The sequence below is a fragment of the Protopterus annectens genome, chromosome 8.part0 (assembly GCF_019279795.1).
Source record: "Protopterus annectens isolate FY-2018-M chromosome 8.part0, PAN1.0, whole genome shotgun sequence".
Lineage (NCBI taxonomy): Eukaryota > Metazoa > Chordata > Ceratodontiformes > Protopteridae > Protopterus > Protopterus annectens.
The window spans coordinates 1,122,502,300-1,122,523,942 of record NC_056741.1 but is presented as its reverse complement, the minus strand read 5'-3'; the positions used below and the strand labels follow the sequence as shown (position 1 = coordinate 1,122,523,942).

The 21,643-nt window shown below is 42.6% G+C and overlaps 1 protein-coding gene across 1 annotated transcript in view; it reads left to right on the top strand.

Moving 5' to 3' along the window:
• The first annotated feature begins 392 nt into the window (after positions 1–392).
• SHE (Src homology 2 domain containing E) overlaps positions 393–21,643 on the top strand; it is a 1,455,638-nt gene continuing 1,434,387 nt past the window's right edge. The window contains exon 1 of the mRNA XM_044080648.1: positions 393–1,736. Coding sequence (XP_043936583.1) covers positions 1,293–1,736 — 444 coding nt within the window. The 5' untranslated portion in view covers positions 393–1,292. The remainder of the gene's footprint in view (positions 1,737–21,643) is intronic.

Genomic DNA, 21,643 nt, shown 5'->3' with positions numbered 1-21,643 from the left:
CAAAATGTCGTATTGTTTATCTGCTTGGTGCAGTCAAGTACAACAAATAGGCAGCGTGTGTGTAATAATCACAGGAAATGTAGAGTCCACACCTTAACGGTATCTATTTTCTCTGAGTTTAACTTTCATTGGCAGCAGAAACTAAAAGAGGCCATAGCGATAATGTTGTGTAACGGTTAAGTGTAAATTGCACATTTTATGTCCCATTGCTATTTTATTTGCACTTAATTTTATCACATAAGTAGGAATTCCCAAAATAAGAGGACTTAGAGTAGTGGGTGTAAAGTAGGGACACTTTCATTGAAGGGGCGGTGTGAATTTAGTTAGGAGGGCGTGATGCTAACGGCCTTCTTTATCATTTTCACGCCCACACATCCTCGTGCTATTGAGTTTAATGGTGTTTCAGGAAGGAGCGGTCGGAGTTTTCCAGAAAGGGACTTTAAGGACTCTCGTAGCTTTTCCACGTTTGAGGAGCATAATGTATACTTTTACTAAAAGGAAGAGATGAAGTTAATACTTTAGCGAGGAATGTACATATTAGGGGCGTTTTCAATGTTTTCTTTCTGTGGACGTATTTCTTCAGGTTTTGCACTTTGTGTAGTAATTCAGCTTGTCTTTGGGTAACTACCCGGTCATCCCACGTTGGCTAGCGCCGGCTCTTCTAGTTTTAATAGCCAAGTTTATTATTACAGGTATTTGGCAATTAGCTGAAGTGGGAAAGCGCAAACAACGAGTGGGAAAATAACTCTTTTGATATACAGAAGTGGTACAGATTTGTAACGACATCCAGCTTTATAATCAATGAAGTTTGTTCTATTATTTTAATGTAATCAAATACCTTTTCTTATATCAAACTTCGAGCAGGCAGAATACAGATGTCCGTTTGTAAATAAAATGTTAAACTCGACTTCCTTTACAGTAAATACATTAGAAAATTAAAGGAACCGGGATGAATATTCAGATCAAATAATTGTAATGGCATCTCGATTTGGCTAGTGATGGTCTGATAATCTCCATCGAAAAAGCATATTTCTGGCAGACATTTTTTGGACAGCGGCGATGACATTTATCCACTAGTCACTTAAAGGAGGTTGTGTGTTTACACCGTTGTCTGTAGTCCCTGAAATTAATATCTACTGCTGCCCGTAAAAGGGCTATTACTGGAAATGGTATTTGAGTGATCTTTTTACATTTGTGTAGCAACTGCCCGCCGTGGTTATCAAAAAATAAACTTCATGTTTTAGGATTTTGGATTCCTTACTAAGCGAGTTCGAATCTAAAGCCGCAACACAATGGCTTCTAAATGGTTCAAAGAGTTTCCCCTAAACCTAAAGACAGGGGCTTCAGAGCGGTCCCGTTCTGGAGGGACCGGAACTGGTACCGGGAGCAAAGTCGGTATGAAAGGGCAAGGAAGTGGCACTTTTCGCAAAAATTCTGCCGTAGAAACTACAAGCACTGGATTTTTGCAACAGGGAAAGCATCGGAAAAATTCGGCTGTGGAGCTTGGACAGAAAAACGGTACTGTGAGAGATAACATCCAAGCACTGATCCAGGGAGGCAACAAGGGCAGAAAAAACTCAAAAACCGAATTAGCTGGACAAGACGGAAAATCTACAAGCTCATCTGGTGCTTTTATCAGTCGTCTCATCAAGGTAGAGAAACAAGAGAAAAATGGAAAAAATATAAATGGTGAGCAGGCCAGTACTGAACAGCAAGACAAAAGCAAAAAGGAAACGGTAAGTAAACAAGAAAGAAAATGCATTTTAGAGCTTTTGTCGGGTATGGTTCTGCAATGTTTGAATAACTTTTTTTGTATTTTCCATTTAATGTTCCATTTAATGTTTTAATGCGTAATCTAAGAATTTCTCTGTAATTTTAGGAACATTTCAGAGCTTGTTTGATAACACCTGTGAAGCTAATGGCTACTCATAGTTTAGTGGTTGTACTGCCACTGTGATCTCGGTAAACTTTTTTTTTTGTGAGTATTCTTGCCTTTTGGGGACGACGTTGGGGGAAAATGGACATTAGTGCATTATTACATTTTTGTAACTGCAGTTTTAAACATTTAAGTTTCAGACATCTCTGTCAGTAATGTAGAGACTTTCAGATGATTTCTGCAGGAGAACCAATTTAATCCAGATTAGATACAATAAGGGATGCATAGTATAAATAAGTTATACTTGTTAAGTTTTAAAACAGATGGTTGCTCTTCCCTGTACTAGCATAATATCAACTTGCATTACAAGGGGTAACTTTACTGAATGGTGTTTTGTTGATTAAAAGAAAAAAAGAAGTAGAATTGACTGGACTGAGTATTGCCAGTTGAATATGAGGTGATACTTTACTTCTGAGTTATATTGTGCAGATGCATAATTATTTTCCTTGCCTTCACTTAATATATGTTGTGATTCTGAAAAAGTCCTTTAAAGATGTAGTGTTGTTGATCTTGCATAGAAAAAAATGGAACATCTTCTTAGTGAACTTCATCAAAGAAATTTGTAAAAACGGGGTATAGAAATGGTGTAACTCATTTTCGGGTGTAGAGGCAGTTTTCTTTGAACATTACAATCTCTTGTAAGAATTTCCAGTGCACCGCTTCATTTTCATCATATACTATGATGTGATTTAAATACACTTAGAATTTACTTGTTTTATCTTCATTGCATATGCAGAAAACATATTAAATACTTCTCATATATGAAGGTAGAGAAATTATAAACACCATTCATTCTGTGAAATTAAAACATCACCACTGCAAAATATTTGCATTATTATTGACTTATGTTCTGTGGTCATCAGTCTATTTCATTCGTTTTGTCTGCAAGTTGAAATCAGTTAATAAGAACAGATTTCAGTTTACATATTTTGATTAAACCACAGGGGTGTCTCACTTTACCATGTAATACACTAAGGATGACAAAATAAGTGTATTGTAGTAATATGGAATTTATAGAATTTGGAAGACTTTTCAAATGTTTCTTACAGTGGTTATACAGTCTGTAGACATATATCAGGTCAGTGTTTGAATTCAAATAATGCCCTTAACAGTGCTGTTCTGCTTTTATATAAGTGTTGAAAAGTATAAGGGCTAATATATGGGAATATGCACATAGATGGGAGTTATTATACAAATTGCATGTGGATTTCAGGACTACAGCTGATGCCTTACTGGCATTTCAGCAATCATATGTAAAAAAAGTGGTAAGATATGTATGACCAATGCATCATTTTTATTCTATATATGTCCTTCTTGATGGTCATGGTTTTTATGTGCTAATTTGCTTAAGTTTAGTTTTGGTTACTGAAGAGGTATTTTCATGATCTTGAGCCTTGCAGTACATGGCAGGATAAACTATGAATATATAAATTAAGTTGTAAATGAAATGCATTATATGTATTTTATATCCTATCATGATGTTTGAATGTTCAAAATTCCCTATGTTAAAAACTTACATTTCTTTTAATTCCTGTTAGTATACATGTTTGATTTAATTAATTGGAAGATGTCAATGAAAATCTTTAAAATTTAAAGGGAAAAAAAAACAATTCATTTTGTTTTTAACAGTCATTTCACTACTATGTTGTACTCCTGAACTCTAAGCTGAGAAGTAATTGTAAAGTGGCATTACCATGTTTGAATTATTTGTGTGGTAAATTTCATGCACCTGAAAAGTAAACCTTAAAAGAAGTTGCAATACACATTTATGCATTTTCATTATATAACTGAATGTGGTTTGCAGTCTCCAGTTATTTAGCATGCACAGAACATTTTAACACAGGAGCTTTGTCTGCCTAGTACCATACTGTGTGGCTGAAGTAAAAAGCGAGTCATAGAATGCTGCTGTCAAAATTATATCATCATACAGAAGCATCAGATATGGGTAGTTAATGTACTAGCATATATATCTGACTCAAATTTTAAGCCACAAAGGGAAACCCCTTCCCCTCTTCCTCCCTGCAGCACAACTCACTTGAAATTATGTCAAAAATGGCCAACTCTTCCCTTACTTAGGTCAGAAACACCACTTCCATGGGACCAAATGAGATACCAGGAAACATAATTTGTGGGAATAGAGAGAAGCCTAATGTATGCTTAATGTATACCCCCTTACACATGTTCTTAATCATTTAAAAAACTGGCTGTATCTTAATATTTGTTTGTAGGCTGCTGTATTTCTACCCCCACAAGGGAGACCTTTCCACTGACCCCAGTAATTACAAACGGATCTTACACATATGAATATTGACTGAGGTGGAGGAGAGAATAATTATGGAATTCACTCAGGCTGACATGAAAAATCTCCTTCTTTATGACCTCACCTAGTATGGTTTTGTCATGGAGCTTAACTCAATCCGACTAAAGTATTCAACACTATATTCCATGCCAGAATCCATAATAAGCTTAGGGCAGTAAAAGTAAATACACTTGAGGCTGGTATGATACTGCTGAAGCAGGGTATCTAGTTATGGTGACAGCAAAATGTTGGGAGGGTTGACTGGATAAGTGAGACTGAACAGCTGAAGGCCTGTTCTTCCATTGCTGAGGAAGAAGAATATGGAAAGAGGTTGATCTCCACAGGGAGGATTCTACAAGTCTGCACAGATGCTATTATTTACAGGGCCAGCTAACAGCTCTCTGAAAGTGTTGCTAGTATACATGAATGTGAAAGTATACATACAAATTAATGCTGCCTGAGAATTCTGCATGCCGGAACTGATGGGTTTTAGGGTGCTACAGTACATATCACAAAAGTGGTTGACGTCCTACCACCATGGCTGGTTTCTGTCCTTAAATGAAATAGCTGGAAACTCTGAGACCACATTTAATGAGAACTTGACATCTGAGGACATAAGGGCAAAATATAAGATGCATCAATATAAATCAAACAATACAGACTTTACTGCAAATTAAAAGACTAAAAATTTTGATTTTTCAAACTGAAATAAGCAAGCATTTTCTAGATGACATCTGAAGAAAACTACTTCACCAAACTGAAATAATTTTATTTCTCATTTTGGGACTTGGCATTGTGAGTCCTGACATTTCAATTGGTGACCAGCTAATAGTACTGGCACTATCTCAGCTTGTCTTATGCATCTAAGAAACTGTGATATAGCCATTTCCATTTCAAAAATATACGAGTATGTCAGCGTATGCATGTGTGTCTGTGTGTGTAAAAAAAAAAAAAAAAAAAAAGAGTAGTGGCAATTGCTTTTGTTTATGACCATGCAATGTTTGGAGATTAGTTACTGCCCCAGACCTTCCTTGTATATTGTACATGATGCCCTTGGACATTAGGTTAGATACTGTTGTTCTTTTCTCCATTACATTCCACCTCCTTTGGCACCTTTTTCCAGTGAATACTAACAAAGACTCCCACCTCTTGAAGACAGGTTTCACAATGTATAAATCTGGAAATTCTATATCCTACATATTTATAATGCAACTCTGCATGGTTTTGTTAAGTACATCATTCTGGAGTAGTTGAAATGTCTTCTATCCATTCATTTTATAACCACTTATCCATGTGAAGCTCACAGTGGTAGGAAGTTGAACAGAAACAAGATGTACCTATCCACAGCAACAATCTCCAGCTCATTCTATGGGATCCCATGGCATTTCCCAGGAAAGCAGATTATAGCCCCTCCAATGCCTCCTAGGCAATCCTTTGGACAAGGGATGCTGTGGATAAGAGTACATCTACTCTTTGGTATACAACAATCTTGTCAATTGTGGACCCAGATAATTACGTACTATACAACAGTTGTGTTAACCAACCTATTATCACACATTAACTGTTACCTCTAAAAACAAATCTTTGGATAATGTGGGAGGTAACAGTCATCCTTTTGTTTAATAATTACTTTGTGCAATACTCTTAATAAATACCTGGAAAAATATTTCCAAGCTGACAATCCTTGGTAAGTGTTAGTCTAAAATGGATAAAATGTGGTAACAATGTGTAATTAATAAAGCTTAATATTTGGTTTATTAATGTTTAAAGTTAAATGTGAGTAATCATTTTAAAATTAAGTTTTTTAAAATGTCAACTACAAGTATAGCCAAAACCTTGTCTCGTAACATTACTGTGCTCTACTATGACTGTAGAAACTATATACCACACCTAGAAACATGCTACCATTGTACCTATCCCAGACATAAAAAGACCAACATCATGTTCCTTAACAAAATTACAAGATATACTTCTATACAATCAATTAGTGGAATATATTTTAAAATATGAACTATTATCTTATTAAAACATGGATTTTGACAATGTTACAATACACAAAGAGTAGTTTACACAATTACCAACAACATATATGAAGCAAAGGGGAAAGGACAACTTACTAGTGCTATCTTTAAAGATTTAAAACATATATTCAAAACAGTGAATCACACCTGCCTGCTTACTGTTCTACAACGTTTTGATATAGGAAGCTGTGCTGTTCAGTGGTTCTGTGTATTCAAAACAGAACTACGGCAGTACAATTACATAACTATACTTAGGAAAGCTGAACCTTTTGTGATGGTACTCCACATAGATCAGTTCTAATCCATTTGCTTTTCACCATACTCATAAAGTCCCATTTGATATACTTAACTTAAATTGTTCACAATATGCAAATTACATGGTGGTACCATGATCTAATGCATTTCTTTTCATAATACAACAAGGCCTTAAAGATGACTTAACATATGGAATTGACTAAATAATGGGAACTTAGGAAAGCAGCCAGTGTTGTCCAGTACCCACCAAAGGATTAAGCACAATCCACCACTAATCATTAAATGCTCCTATGAACACCTCTTCTAGCTGTTACTCAACAAAAATATTTGGGCATTGTTATGGACCAACAGCTAACATTCTCCTTACACACAGAAGGCATAGAACAAGTCCTTGCCCAAAGAAAACTGGCCTAAATTATTCAGCTAGAATTGCACTATACAGTTTTTTACAGCATTACAGACCAGTATTTACGAGGTGTAATTGTTTCTTTACTTACAATGTATGCCACAAGGATTAATAGATTCAAGATTACCAGCATTTGATTTAAACAAATTTATTGAATTATCACTTGTGACATAAGCAACTTGCATTTATATAAAAGTAATCAAACAATATTAACAATTTCACATTTACAAACATTATAGAATATATGCCAATACATGTGATTATATAAGCAACATTATTACATAAATTATTCACTCCTTGTCTTTTCTTAAACCTCACTCATCCTTCAAAACATTTTTCCACAAGTATTGTTCTCACAATTTCCATGTTTTATGTAGTATATTCCTACCCCTTTCTGAAGATCCCGCTGCCTGTTACAATATTCACTACTTTAAATATAGTTGATTTAGATTTTGAATTCCATTTTCTAGTAATTGCATTTTTGTCAGCCACCAGAATTAAAACTTAATAAGGCCTTACTGTGTTTAGGCAATTCAGATCCTATATCCCAGCTCAAACAATAATTTTCTTAGTTGCACCCATTTGCTTACCCAATATTTCTGCCACAGTGCTCTGTATGGAATTTTTAAAGTTTGCCAACTCATTACACTCCCAAGACATATGTTCCTAGTTAACATTTTTTCTCCATCACACCTCCAACATTTCCCATCTACCTGAGGAAAAAATATAGGCTGCTTGGGGTATAAAAGTATCCATGCAAACACTTTCAGGCAACAATTCTAAATCTTCTAGACCTTGTTGCATATTTGGCAACCATACATATGTCCTCCCATTGTTTCTTTGGGAATTGCATATTACTCTCTTTTCCCAATCTTTTCTGATTGATTCATACAGTTATAGTGCAATATTTTATATATTCTACTAATTATTTCTTGATTTTAACAGAAGCTTCTGTGCTAGATTCAACTAAAAAAAACTCTACTAGTGCAGGTCTTTTATTTAGGATTCCCATGTCCCTTTCTGTTTGTCTATATTCAGATATCAATCCCTGATAGGGAAGGCAATCACTAGCCTGCAGTCCAAATGTCTTCTTGGCCTCTTCCCATACTATTCCTTTTACTTCTGTAATTATTTGTTCCCAGTACCTTTACCAGCTTCCTTCAGTAAATTCCAACCCCCACTTGCCTATTCTCTATATCCCTAATTGCAGTCATCCCTATAGGCAGAATAGGATTACCAGCATTGATAAGCTGCAAGCATATAGCTAGTGCCTCTGAAGCAGGTGCACTTAAGTTTATTTTGGATATGTGGCTCAAGATCCCTTTTGAAAGATACCATACCAGCAAGTTTTTTTTTTTTTTAATTTCTGCGGGTAGTTGATTCTGTATTGCAGATCCTATCCTGGAGAAGGCTTTTTCTTTGCTAATTGCAAGTATGAATCTTGGTCTGAACAGAGTGTGTTTTCTTGGCTATTTCTTAGGGAATATCTTTTTTTTTTCCCAGTCTGGAGTATTCTTTTGAGAGGGGGACAACAACTATTATTAGAACTTTAAATAGCAGAGTGGGTTTATTAGTAATGGGTAACCAATTCTCATTTCTGCCTGCAAATCTTGATATTTTATGACTGTGTACCTCTGTATTTGAGTCACTGTAGTCATTAGGTGTAACAATTTCACTTATCAGTGTTATTTTTTTATTTATTTATTTTTTTTTCATGGACTGTTAGAAAAATGCATAATAGCAATATGCATACTTAGTGCATTAAAGGCTTAAAAGGGTTGATACATTTATTCTGTTCGTGTTGTATGAATCTGCACAGCTACTAGAAACTTAATAAAAGATACTTTATTCTGCTTATGCAATGAAAATATGTGCAGATACCAGAAACTTAATAAGATACATTTTATTTCTGCTTATGCCATGAGAAAATGCAGCTGCTAGAAGCCTTGATAAAGAAAACAATAGATGTTTGAAAGCTTAAACCATAGTCAGCATTACTTGTACCAAAGCAAGAAATGCACCTTGAATCTAGACAAAAGGTAACGTATGTATTAGAACTGTACAAATGAATTGAAGAATCAAGGAGGGCTAAAATAAGCCCAAGGCCAGGTTGTTTTTCTCAAATGTTTTTGCAAGACAGCAATAATCTGACCATGTCAGCAATAAGTCTGGTAACATTTTCTGTGTAACATACAGAAAGCTGTGTCCAACTACGTCCGCAGTAGATTAGTAACATTTTCTGTGTGACATGAAAAGAACTGTATAAGAATAACATGCTGATCTCCAGAAAGTTAGACAAACCTTGTACCTACATGCTTTGTCTCCTTGCTGCAAGTAATAAAGGGTGCCTTGCTTGAACCTAGCGTGCATTGATCTTTGAAGTTTTTCCTTTTACAGACTACTATGTCTGGTTTTCTCACATCTGTTTTTTAAATTGTTGGTAATGGGTGATCCCCTGTGATGTACTCTTCATCATTCTCTGTAATACTGTGTGATTCATGTTTCCAATGCTTCTCATCTACTTCTGTATTATAGGTTCATACTAGGCTATCTGCCCTAGGGCATTTATAAGCCTAGCCAGAGTGTGTTTGGCTTTCGCCACCCATTTTAAATTAATTTTGCTATGCCCTTTTTCGAGGTTAGTATACTGTGCCTCTGTCTGTCTAACAGTGACACAGAAGTGATACCCGGGGTAAACCTACAATCTCTCATCCACTCATCAAGATTCCTCTTGAAGAGAGTCAATGAGGGACTCTGCCTAACCTGGACTGGGATTTTATTCCAGAGTGAAGGGAGCCTCTGGGTTATGAATCTGTCCCTCCAGCATGTCCTATTTATTTCAGTGCTGAGGTTCAAGTCTCTCGAGCGCATAGCTCGATGGGATTTGGATTTTCTGAGGTGCAGCATGTCCATTAATTCCGGGTTGGACATGGCTTTATACGTCAGGCACAGATCGCTTCTGAGCAGGCGGTATGCCACTGAGTAGAGCTGGAGTTTCTTTAACCGGGCAGCATATGGCATCTGTTTGAGCCCTTTGATCCTCTTAGTGAGGTACTTTTGGGGTCTTTCCAGTTGCTGCAGGTGTCTGGTAAGGTACATCCCAAAAGGGGCATTGTACTCAATTGTGGGCCTGATGAGGGATGAGTAAAGAGGCACAATGACCTCCCCTGATCTAGATGTGAATCCCTTCATGATTAGGTGGGCTATATAAAATGTTTTTCTAACTACTTTGGCCAAGTGGTTGTCAAATGAGAGATTGCTATCAACTTGTGTCCCCAGGTCCCTAATTACTTCTGTACTTAATGGAATTTGTGGGCACTTTGTTTTTGCCAAAGGGGATGACTATACACTTTTTGGCGTTTAGCTTGAGGCCATGGCTCTGGCACCAGTTGTCTGTTTCTATGAGGCCCTTTTGGAGGATGCTTGTGTCGGCTGTTGAGTCGATTATGGCGCCCAGTTTGCAGTCATCTGCGAACTTGGTCAGCCACAGTCCTTCCGTGTTGGCCTGTACCTCCGAGAAATATATACCAAACAAGAGAGGTCCCAGGACTGAGCCTTGTGGGACACCACTTATAACTGGTTTGGAGTCTGACATGGCTCCAGCAATTCTAACCATGTGGGTTCTGTCCTTGAGCCAGTTTGCAACCCATCTAGTGACATAGGGGTTTATATTTAAGCTGGTGAGCTTATCTATAATGCCCGAGTGGGGTATTGTATCGAAGGCTTTTGTGAGGTCCAGGTAGGCTGTGTGGACCACCTTCCCCTCGTCAGTGGCCTTGGTGACTGTTTCAAAGAAATCAACCAGGTTTAAGAGGCAGGATCTGCCCTTAACAAAGCCGAACTGGGTAGGATCCAGTGTCTGTAGGTCCCCATTTATGAGGTCCATGATGATCCTTTCCTTTGCAGACCAAGCTAGTCAGGCTTATGGGGCGATAGTTTCCAGGATCCGTTGAGGCACCACCTTTGTGGAGAGGGACCACTGTTGCTGTACGCCACTCTTTGGGTACATATCCTGTAGTAAGGCTGAGATTGAACAGTAGTTTTATGTTTGGATTTAGCTCTTCTTGGAGTCCATGTAGGACGCAGCCCGGGACACCTTCTGGTCCCATTGATGCTGTGTTTTTTGCTTTGGAGAGGGCAGCTCTTACCTGAGCAACTGAGATGTCAGGGGGGGGGCAGCACTCTGCTTGGATAGATATTTGCCCTTTTGGTGGGGGGGGGGGGGAGTTTGCACTGAACCGGTCAGCTAGGTTGTTGGCAATGTCTGTGGGTTCAGTGTATTTTTTTGTCAGTTTGGACTAATTCTGAGCATATCTGGGAATTCCCACCCAGGTTCCTAACATAACTAAAGAAAGCCTTGTGATTATCCTTAGTGTCCTGTGCAGTATTTCTCTCGAAGCTGGCCTTAGACGATTTTATGAGTGCCTGTAGTTTTTTTGCTAATACTGATCAGAGATGCCTTCCCTTTTTGGGATTTTGCTCTATCATGTAGTAGCTTCCTTCTTCTATTGTATAGTTTGTTTATGGCTGGGGTCCACCAGACAGGACATCTGCATTTGGAGGATTGGGTCTTGGTTTTATTTGGGATTGCATGATCCATGCATTCCTGAAGGTGTTCATAGAATGCGTTTATAAAGGATTCTGCAGTCTGGGCCGTTTTTTTCCACAGGCCCGGGGGCTTTGAAGGATTCCACCTCTGTTTTGAGGAGTGTGAAATTTGATTTAGAGAAGTTTTTCATTGTGATTTTCAGGGCAGGGGGTGGAGTCGGGATGTGAATATCTAGTGAGATTAGTTTATGGTCTGATCTTACCAGTGAGGGATACACTTCTGGTCTGGAGCAGAGTCCCCATTTTGGTGATGATCAGGTCCAGTATGTTTTCCCCTCTTGTGGGAGTGGTAACAAGTTGTTCCATAGCATTTGAGTTTATAAATTCTAGGAACCTTTGGGCTAGGGTGTTGGAGCTAGAGTAATGCTCCCAGTCTATGTTTGGGTAGTTGAAGTTGCCCAATATAATGGTGTCTGGAGAGACCTTCATATTTTCCAGTGTTCTCAGGAAGGCTGAGTGGGGTTCCTGGGTTTGGGAGGGTGGTCTGTAGCAGGCTATAAACTGGAAGGCAGTTTTACCCACTATTAGTTGCACATGGATAGTCTCTGATGCTTCGTGCTGTGCCACCAACCTGGAGGTGTGGGTATCTTTGACGAATATTGATACTCCCCCCTCCTTTTGTGGTTCTGTCCAAGTTTTGGGGCCGAAAAGCATGGTATGAGGTATAACCTGGTAGTGCTGGGGTGCTCTCGGGAGTCTTGAACCAGGTTTCTGTTACTGCACATATATCGATGTTCTCCATGCTAAGGAGAGTTTCGAGTGCGTGCATCTTGAGGTTTAGACTTCTGGCATTTAGTAGCATTACTCTTAGTTTCTTATCCCTTGTGATACCTATGGAGGTGGGTTTGTCTTTTGAGCCTTGCCTAAAAAAGGCACTATGGGGGTAGCAAGAGCCTTTGCCAATATCTGAAAGCCCAGGGGTGACAGGTGCAAGCCGTTCCTAGCGAAGCATCATGGCTTGTCGAGCATGTCATCCCAGGCTGACAGGCATTGGATCCCCTTTGAATGACGGCAATATTTAAGCCAATTGTTGAAATTGATCATCTTGTCTTCATATTGTGGCATCATTCTTGGTGAGGATAAGATGCTACTCAAGGTCAGGGTCATACCGGCCTGGGCTACATGCTCAGAGAGCTCCTCTGTCTCTCTTCATGTAGTCCAGGGAGGTACGTCTCAGGTCATTCACACCAGCATGGATAATGACTGAGTCATATTTGTACTTGCCTTGGAGTGACCTGAGTGCTTGTGTTATGTGGCAGATCCTAGCGCCTGACAGGCAGCTCACCGTGACCTTCTTCTTGTTCAGCCTGGTGAGCGGGACGTCAGTGTGCCTGACAATAGTCACCTATTACAAGTGTATCAGGTGTGTTGTTTAGCCTTAATGGCTGTGACTGTTCGGCACACTGGCTTTGTGAGCTATGTGTTGCATGTGTTTTGCTTTGGGGTAGCGGTTGCTTGGGTGTCTGCTTTGGAGGTCTCTGCTGCTTAGGCAGAATTTTATTTGGAGCCTCCGAGTATGTTTTTGTGCGTTTGTGTTTGGTTTGCTGTCGTGGTAGGTCTATGTGAGACTGGAATTGTAGTGAGTGTGGTTTCCTTCTCCTCCTGACTGGTTTCGCCAGTACTGAGTTGAGAGAGCTTAGCCTCCAGAATGGCTATATGGTTGCTTCTCTCACATGTGTTGGAATTTGTTGGGAGGAGGAGAGGGTTGTCAGTGTACATGAGGCAGTTGTAACATTGCCTCAAGATTCCCAGATTCACCAGCTGGACCGGAGAGGAGATTGACAACTGACCTTTGGACATGCTAGAATAGTATTGGGAATTCCTTTATAATTAAAAAAAAAAAGGGCCAATGGAGAACGAGGTACTCAAGGGGAGTTTGTGAGGGTGTAGTGCTTTTAATATTTTAGTGCTGACTTATATAATTGCTTTAGTGAGCAAGTGCCAGGTAACTTAAATGCAATGTGTTACAGGTAACTTAAATGCAAAAACGACAAACAGTAACTTTCTTTCAAGTGAAACAAGGAAATAAGTACAGTAAGCAATGCAGATATCACTAGGGATACACAGAAGCGCTGAAAAGCCGCGTTTTAGGTGGAATTAGCATTTCAGGGAAATAACAAGCAAACAAATAAAGCTAGATTCAACAGGCCTGGATCTAGTCTATGCTACAGCAAACAAGGTGTACCAATTTCAGTAAGAAACAGTTCAAATATGCAGGCACTATAAGCCTTTAACCAGAAATTCCCAGCTCAGAAGGGCAGAGTCCAGACTCTCCTCCCACAAGAGTGCAGACCACGAACCTTCTTAATGTAAAATAACTGGCCTGAAGCCCAAGTGCTTAAACCAGAACTAATACACTTTTAGAATAACAGACACTGAGCCTTCAATCAGCAGTTCCCAACTTAGAAGGATGTAAGCTACCTGTCCTGCCACCACAGTGCAGGCCACAAACTTTCCTAATGTAAAACAAATGGTCTGAAGCCCAAGTGCTTAAACTAAAAGGCTTAGAATGAGTTGCAACAAGCAGTAATAAATACAATTGAGAACTTTTAAGATGACGCAAAAGCAAAATAAAGTAGGAAGAAACACAAATACAGTAAAAGCAGATCATTTTTTTTTTTTTTTTTTTTTTTTTTTTGAGTGAGCAAATGAGATGGGCCCAGGAGTTACAGGACAAACAAGTGCAAATGCAGGCCTTCAAATCAGAAAGTTGAGAGAGATGGAAGACCGCCCAAACGGCCAATAACTACAAATTCTGGGCCAGAACCACTCCTTATGTGGTAGACAGGTTACCTAGTGCTTACCACTCCCACTGATAAGCTAGAAGGCTTCCCTCCAACACAGAAAGGCTTGGGGGCTCAGAAGCTTACAAATAGTCCTGGATACAGCAAATCTGTATCTGGAACACTAATTACAGGAAAGGTAGGAAACAGGCTTACAATTTATTTTTTCCAGAAAAGTAGCAAAAACAGTAGTAAAAAAGTTCACATGCAGTGCAAGCTGGCACACTTGAGTATGTAGCAGTATTAGTCCACACACAGTTTGAAAAAAAATGTAATTAAATTAAAAAGGACTAAAAGCAAGTGCAGAAAGGGTTTATTGGGTAGAAAGCGGTAAAGAGATTTGACTGAGGGAGTGTCCTAGATCAAATCTACAGTGGGGCGGGCACTGCAAAAGCCACCAAATTTAAACTACAACCAAGAACAGGGAGGGGGGGGGGTTTAAACAGAGATGTGCGGAATCGGAGTGCAAATTATAAAACCAAAAAATATATATACTGATCTCTTTATATTTGCAGAACACTAAGCCAACAGATATCTAAGCAACAATTTAGCTGAATAATACAGAATAATGTACTCAGCTCTATATATTTGCAGATAGTCTTGTAAGGCTGTCTCTCAACACACAGATTCCACTTTAAATGCAGACTGCTGCTATTAACAGTTCAAATTAAGGAAACCTTGAGATCTGAAGTAGGAACTTCATTTGTCAGCAACCTTTGGGATACGGATCCGATCTCGGATCCGAGCTGGCAACCTTTACCACTTCATAGATCCGAGCTCCTAGCTTCTCCCTTTACCCATAATCCCCTGCCAACCCTAACTGACCTCGGATCTAGTTTGCCGCGCTTCAAGCCAACAAGCTGGATTTTGAGCTCCTGGCATTTGGTAGTTTTTTGTGAAGAAAAGCTAAGAAATTTTATTTTTTGTGTGATTGAGTGAGTTTGTGTAGGTTCCCTCCTATTTATCTATTTTTTGTTAAATTTTTTTCCTCCCTACCCTCTCTGTACTGTAGTGTGTGTTTGTGGTGTGTTAGGGGCCTAGTGAGTGTGGTTTACTTTAAACAATGTCGGAGGCCCCTAAAGCCATCTTTTCTAAATGTACCGAGTGTGGCCATAAGCTCTCACCGGCGGATGGCCACACTCTGTGCGTTAGGTGCCTTAGGGTTGAACACCTCTCTTTGGGATGCACGATTTGTGCAGCGTTCAACCCCAGGGCACTTAAGGACCGGAGATCAAAGCTGATTCTGGCGGGCCTTTTGCCCCCAGACTCGGCTCCGACCTCCGGTTCTTCAGTGGCCACTACCCAGTCCTTGGTAGCGACCACCCCTGCCTCCCTCCCTCCGGTCGGGACTCAACCTCCCGTTTTGGCTCCGGAGGATAGGGAGGCCGGAAAAACCAAGAAGAAGCAGCACCATAAGCGCCGGGCCGAGGACTCCTCCTCGGCCCCGCCCGCCAAGTGGGCTTCTCCTTCCAGGGTTTCTGGATCGCCTCCTCCTCGGCGCCGGTCCCCTTGCTTTTCACCGGGACCTGGGGAGGAGACAACCCGGTCCCCGTCGAGGTCATCGAGGTGTCACTCTAGGTCTGCCTCGGTGGCCTCTTCGAGGTCTACTTACAGCATGTCAGATGCAGACATGGACCGGATGATGAGGAGGTTCATCTAGGCCCAGCTGCAGATGGGAGTGCTCTTGCCTCCTCCCCCCCCCTCCGGGGGGGAGCTCGACCCCCTTTTTTGCCCTAATCGCTCCTTCTCCTTCCCGCTTCCCGGGTTCGGAGCACTCTGAGCCGAGCCGCGTCGGATCCGGGGGTATTTTGGAGCCGACAGTACTAGTTACTTTGGCTCCGACTGGTCCTTCGAGTTTGTCGGATCCGACCTCTCGGAGCCGTGGGCGGAGCTTTGGATCCGAGGGACTTTGTGTGACTTCTGCTCCGTCCCAGTCGGAGCTCACGGGTCCTTCGGATCCGAGGGTCTTGGCCCCGATTCCGGTCCCCGCCTCGGATCCGAGTGGGAGCCGACTCTCAGAGCCTATTGAAAGTGGCTCCCCCCTCTGCTTTCACGGTGGTGGAAAGGGCACTGTTGAGTGTGTATCCAGACCCCCGGTCCTGGCTTCGGCTCCTCCCTGCACTCCCTCTCAGCTGGTCCGGGCTCCCATCACCCGGCCTTCGGGACAGCCTGCTCCGACGTCTCTGGGTGTTCCTGCGGAACTTGATATTGCTGGGGAGTCTTCCTCGGACAGCCCCCCCGAGGAGGTACCTCACAAAGCCAAGTGTAAAAGGAGGCACATGGACTCCCCTGAGTCCCTTACCGAAGATACGGATTTAGATGAAGGGGAAGGCTCCCCAAGATCACCCCCCGAGGATGTCTCCTTTGGAGACATCATGGAAATGCTCAGGATTAGGGGGGGTGGTCTGCCCCTAAGGCTTCCTCCGATTAGTCCGTATTCCTAGAGGCGTTAGAAGCAGGGCCATCTACCTCTTGGGTGTCCCCTCCCCCCGATCCCCTGGTGGACCTTATTGCCACCAGGGCTTGGAAGGAGCCGGACACTGTGGAGACTATCCCCAAGTGCCCGGACAGGATCCTGAGTCCCCCTGCTGAGAGAACCCACTGGAGCAGAGGTCCCCCTGTGGATGCCATGTTGGTGGCAGCCACCAAGAGAGAGCTGGCTCAGGAGAGCTCTGCGGTCCACCCTCCGAGTAAAGACTCTCGAGCGATGGACCGCCTGGGGAAGCGGGTCTTTAGTTCAGCAACCTTCTCCATGAGAGCGCTGAATTATATGGCACACGTTATCCGGATGCAGCGGGATCTAATAAAAGAATACGCTGCATTCCCCCCCCCAGAATCCATGTCGGAAGGAGACAAGCAGCTGTACTCCTCCCGAATGTCTACTCTACGCTCAGTTTCTAATACCTCTATGCAGCTCTTGCCACACGCCACTGAAGGAGCCGCTAGAGCTGGCGGAGCCGGCCTGGTAATCAGACGTCAGGCCTGGCTCCGATACTGTGACTTCTCGGAACCCTTAAAGGTGTCATTCGCAAATGCCCCCTTTGATGGTTCTGCACTTTTTGGCAAAACCGTTCGTGACACCTTAGTCCAGAGCGAGAAAGACGGGAAGACGTTGTCTGCTGTCGGAGTCCGCTTCTCTTCTCCCCAGAGGTCTTTTTCTAAGAACCAAAAGGGTCAGAAGAAGATGTGGTTCCGAAAATCGCATCAGTCCCAGTCTGCTCTGGACAGCCAGTCCTCTCGTGGCAGAGGAGGACAGGGAGGACGCCGCCCAAGAGGCAGAGGGGGTCCCAGAAACTTTGGGTCCAGAGAACCCTTCTCTGAGAGGCCCACGCAGAACCCCTGAGGGGTTACCCAGCTGCTCCACTCTGGAGGCAGTCGGGGGGGCGTCTTTCGAAGCACCTAGCAATGTGGGAGTCCATAACAACAGATCGCTGGGTGCTTCGCATCATATCCAGAGGTTACCAAATTCCCTTTATTGTAACCCCCAAAATCAGAAGCCTCCCCGACGTACCACCCAATCAGAGGGAGGCAGCTGCTACAGAAATTCAGCAGCTTTTACAAAAAAGAGCCATCCAACCCGTCCCCCCAGATCAGTTCGGATCGGGGTTTTACTCCAGGTTCTTTCTGGTGCCAAAAAAGACGGGGGACTTAAGACCCATCCTCTCTCTCTCCTGAACTTGGCAGTACCCAAAGAAAAGTTCCGAATGGTCACCTTACAATCTATTCTCCCCCTATTACGGGAGAACGATTGGATGTGCTCAATAGACCTCAAGGTCAGGCAGGGATTACTTCCTCGACCTTGCTCCACGTCTAGGGTTAACTATATCAACATGACCAAATCATCTGTAGTCCTCTCACAGGTGAGAGATTTCATAGGGGCCAGATTAAACTCCTGGGTAATGCTTGCCTTCTTAACCCCCGATCGGCTTCAAAACCTGAGGTTGCATGTCAAGGCCATTCTCATTTTTTCCACTCCACCTGCGGAATTGATCCTGAGGGCTCTAGGGTCCATGGCTGCAGCTATTCCTCTTCTACCCCTAGCCCGCCTAAATATGAGGGTTCTGCAATGGATCCTCCAAGTACAATGGTCCCTGTGTCTCAACTCCCTGTCTTATCCTATTCCCCTAAGCAGGGCTTGCAGAATGTCGCCTGTGTGGTGGCTCCGGTCCCTGAGTCTCCACATGGGACAACCATTTTCGATGCCTTCCCCCATCGCCACAGTGACCACGGACGCCTCTCGCCTGGGGTGGGGGGGCACTATTCAGGGAGAACGGTCCAAGGCACGTGGAACGACAGAGACCTCCTTGCATATCAATGTCCTAGAGATGAGGGCGGTGCTTTTGATGTTGCAGGCACTTCACAGCCTTCCACCGATTGGGACAATTGCAGTACAGACAGACATGTCAGTTGTCTGGTACATCAACAAACAGGGGGGAACCAGGTCTTATCCCCTTTGTCTCGTGGCCATGAGAGTGTGGGAATGGGCGATTTCCACCAACCACTTTCTTATTGCAACGCACATTCCGGGACGGTCCATCATTCTAGCAGACAGGCTCAGTCGTTCGATTCTGACTCCGTACGAATGGTCTCTCAATCCCCTAGTAGCGAAGCAAATATTTGTCCTATGGGGGGCAACCCTGTTGTGATCTTTTTGCCTCTCCTTTAAATACCAAATGCAACAGACAGTTTGCTCTAATTCCCCCACAGGGGGAGTCCCCAAGAGACTCTCTAGTACATGCTTGGCCTCCCGGTCTCCTTTACGCTTATCCCCCGTTGCCCATGATGCTGAAACTCCTACAGAAAGCCAGTCGGCTGGGGAGCAGAATGATCCTCATTGCCCCATTCTGGCCTCGTCGAACATGGTTCCCGTACCCGTGGTCTCACCTAATTCATCCACCATGGATTCTAGATCCACTCCCGGATCTCATTACCCACCCTCTGGGTCTCCAGACTCCCAACCTGGTCGACCTCAAGCTAACGGCTTGGTTGCTCCAGTTCCACTCCTGATTAGGACTCCTGGAATCTCCTCACCACTCTCCTCACCAGTCAAAGCCATCCTAGTAGCAGCACATAAACCTTCCACCAGAAAAGTCTATCGAAGCAAGTGGAAGCGTTTCTCCATCTGGGCAGAGCACCATCACTTGGATCCTTTCACGGCGCCTCTCACGTCGGTTTTGGAGTTCTTAACTACCCTCTTTCATCAAGGGGCTAGCTGCTCTACAGTCAAAGTACAACTGGCAGTGATTTCGCATTATCATGTAGGGCATGAATCAGGCCCTCTGATGACTGCTAAGCTTTGTAAGGCGTTCCTCAAGGGTACTTTCCTTCTCAGACCTCCAGTCAGGGAGGTAGTACCCCCATGGGATTTGTCCTTGGTCCTCCAAGCCTTGACTAGCCCCCCTTTTGAACCGACAGCCACGGTTGATCTTAAACATCTCTCTTGGAAAACAGCCTTCTTAGCGGCCATTACTTCAGCTAAAAGGGTTTCTGAACTTCAGGCTCTGTGTTAAGCTGCCTTATTTGTCCTTCCACCCGGATAGAGTTTACCTCAGGATCAATCCGTCTTTTCTGCCTAAGGTGTCTTCAGAAGCTAATATTAATCAATCCATTAATCTTCCCGTGTTCTTTCCCCATTACCAGAACAAAGGAGAATATAAGCTGCATTCCTTGGATGTGCACAGACAATTACGTTTTTATACTCGTCTAACTGCTGGTCATAGGCAATCTGACCAGTTGTTTGTCTCCTTTGCCAAAACAAGTTTAGGCAAGTCAATTTCTAAAGTTACTCTATCACGGTGGATAGCTAACTGTATCCTTTTAGCACACCAGAGTTCGGGAAGGCCTGCACCTCAAGGGGTTCAAGCCCATTCTACTAGGGCCGTCGCTGCTTCGGCGGCTTTTAAATCTAGGGTTCCCTTAGATGATATTTGTTCCGCAGCCACTTGGGCCTCGTCTCATACTTTTATCAGCCATTACAAACTGGATGTAGTCTCTAGAGGTAGGGTGTCCTTTGGCTCTGCAGTGCTCCGGAATGTTCTTCCATAAAGGCCACCCAGGATTCAGGTAGCTGGGGACTCTGTCCCAAAGGTTGCTGACAAATGAAGTTCCTACTTCAGATTTAGAAGTTATGTACTCACCATAACGTTCCATCTGAGTAGGTATCTTCATTTGTCTGCAACCATCCCCCCCTCCTTCCCCCTGACCTTTAGGATCTGTCTTGGATTAGCCCCTTCCGGGGCACCTTTATATTGCTTATATCGGGCAAACTTGATCTGAGGTCAGTTAGGGTTGGCAGGGGATTGTGGGTAAAGGGAGGAGCTAGGAGCTCGGATCTATGCTGTGGTAAAAGTTGCCGGCTCGGATCCGAGATCGGATCCATATCCCAAAGGTTGCAGACAAATGAAGATACCTACTCAGATGGAACATTATGGTGAGTACATAACTTCTAATTAACAACACACAAGCAATAAAAAACAAAATGGGGGGGGGGGGGTTTCAACAGAGATGTGAGGAATCAGAGTGCAAATTATAAAACCAAAAAAATATATACTGATCTCTATATATTTGCAGAACACTAAGACAACAGATATCTAAGCAACAATTTAGCTCTATAATACAGAATAATACAGAAAAATATACTCTGCTCTATATATTTGCAGATAGTCTTGTAAGGCTGTCTCTCGACACACAGGTTCCACTTTAAATGCAGACTTTTGCACATTTCTCAGTGCAACAATTTTGCCACATTATTGTGCCTTTCAGTGTACAGGCCTACTGCTATGGGTCTATATTAAAGACTTGACTGCTTACCTTGTCAAAAGCCAAAACGTCGAGAGCTAAAGAATGAAAGCTTAAAACCGCGAATGGCCACTTATGCACAATTTTTCACCAGGAAAGGATTCGCTTGGCAGTCACAAATTAAAATAAACTTCCAAACCCTAACAAAGTGGGGGGCTGAGTCCCCACCCCCCTAATTAAATATACCAACTCCGAGATCACTCTACATTGGTTAAAGGGCAAATTCCCAATAATGCCCAAGCAAATATTTTCCCGATTAAAAAAATCGTGTAAGTGGCCGTTCGTGGTTTTAAGCTTTTGCCATTTAGCTGTCGACATTTTGGCTCTCGACAAGCTAAGCAGCTGAGCTTATAATATAGACCCTCTGCTATCGCACCCAGCATGAAGGTGTATGGAAGTTTCCATTTTTTTTACAGAGCCTACATTTGTCAGTTTCTCCCACATGTTCAGTGGAATTTGTAAACCAGCATGTACTTAGTTCACTGTCATGAGCTGCCATTATTAACCTTTCATCCTTTGGTTTCAACACACCTCTCC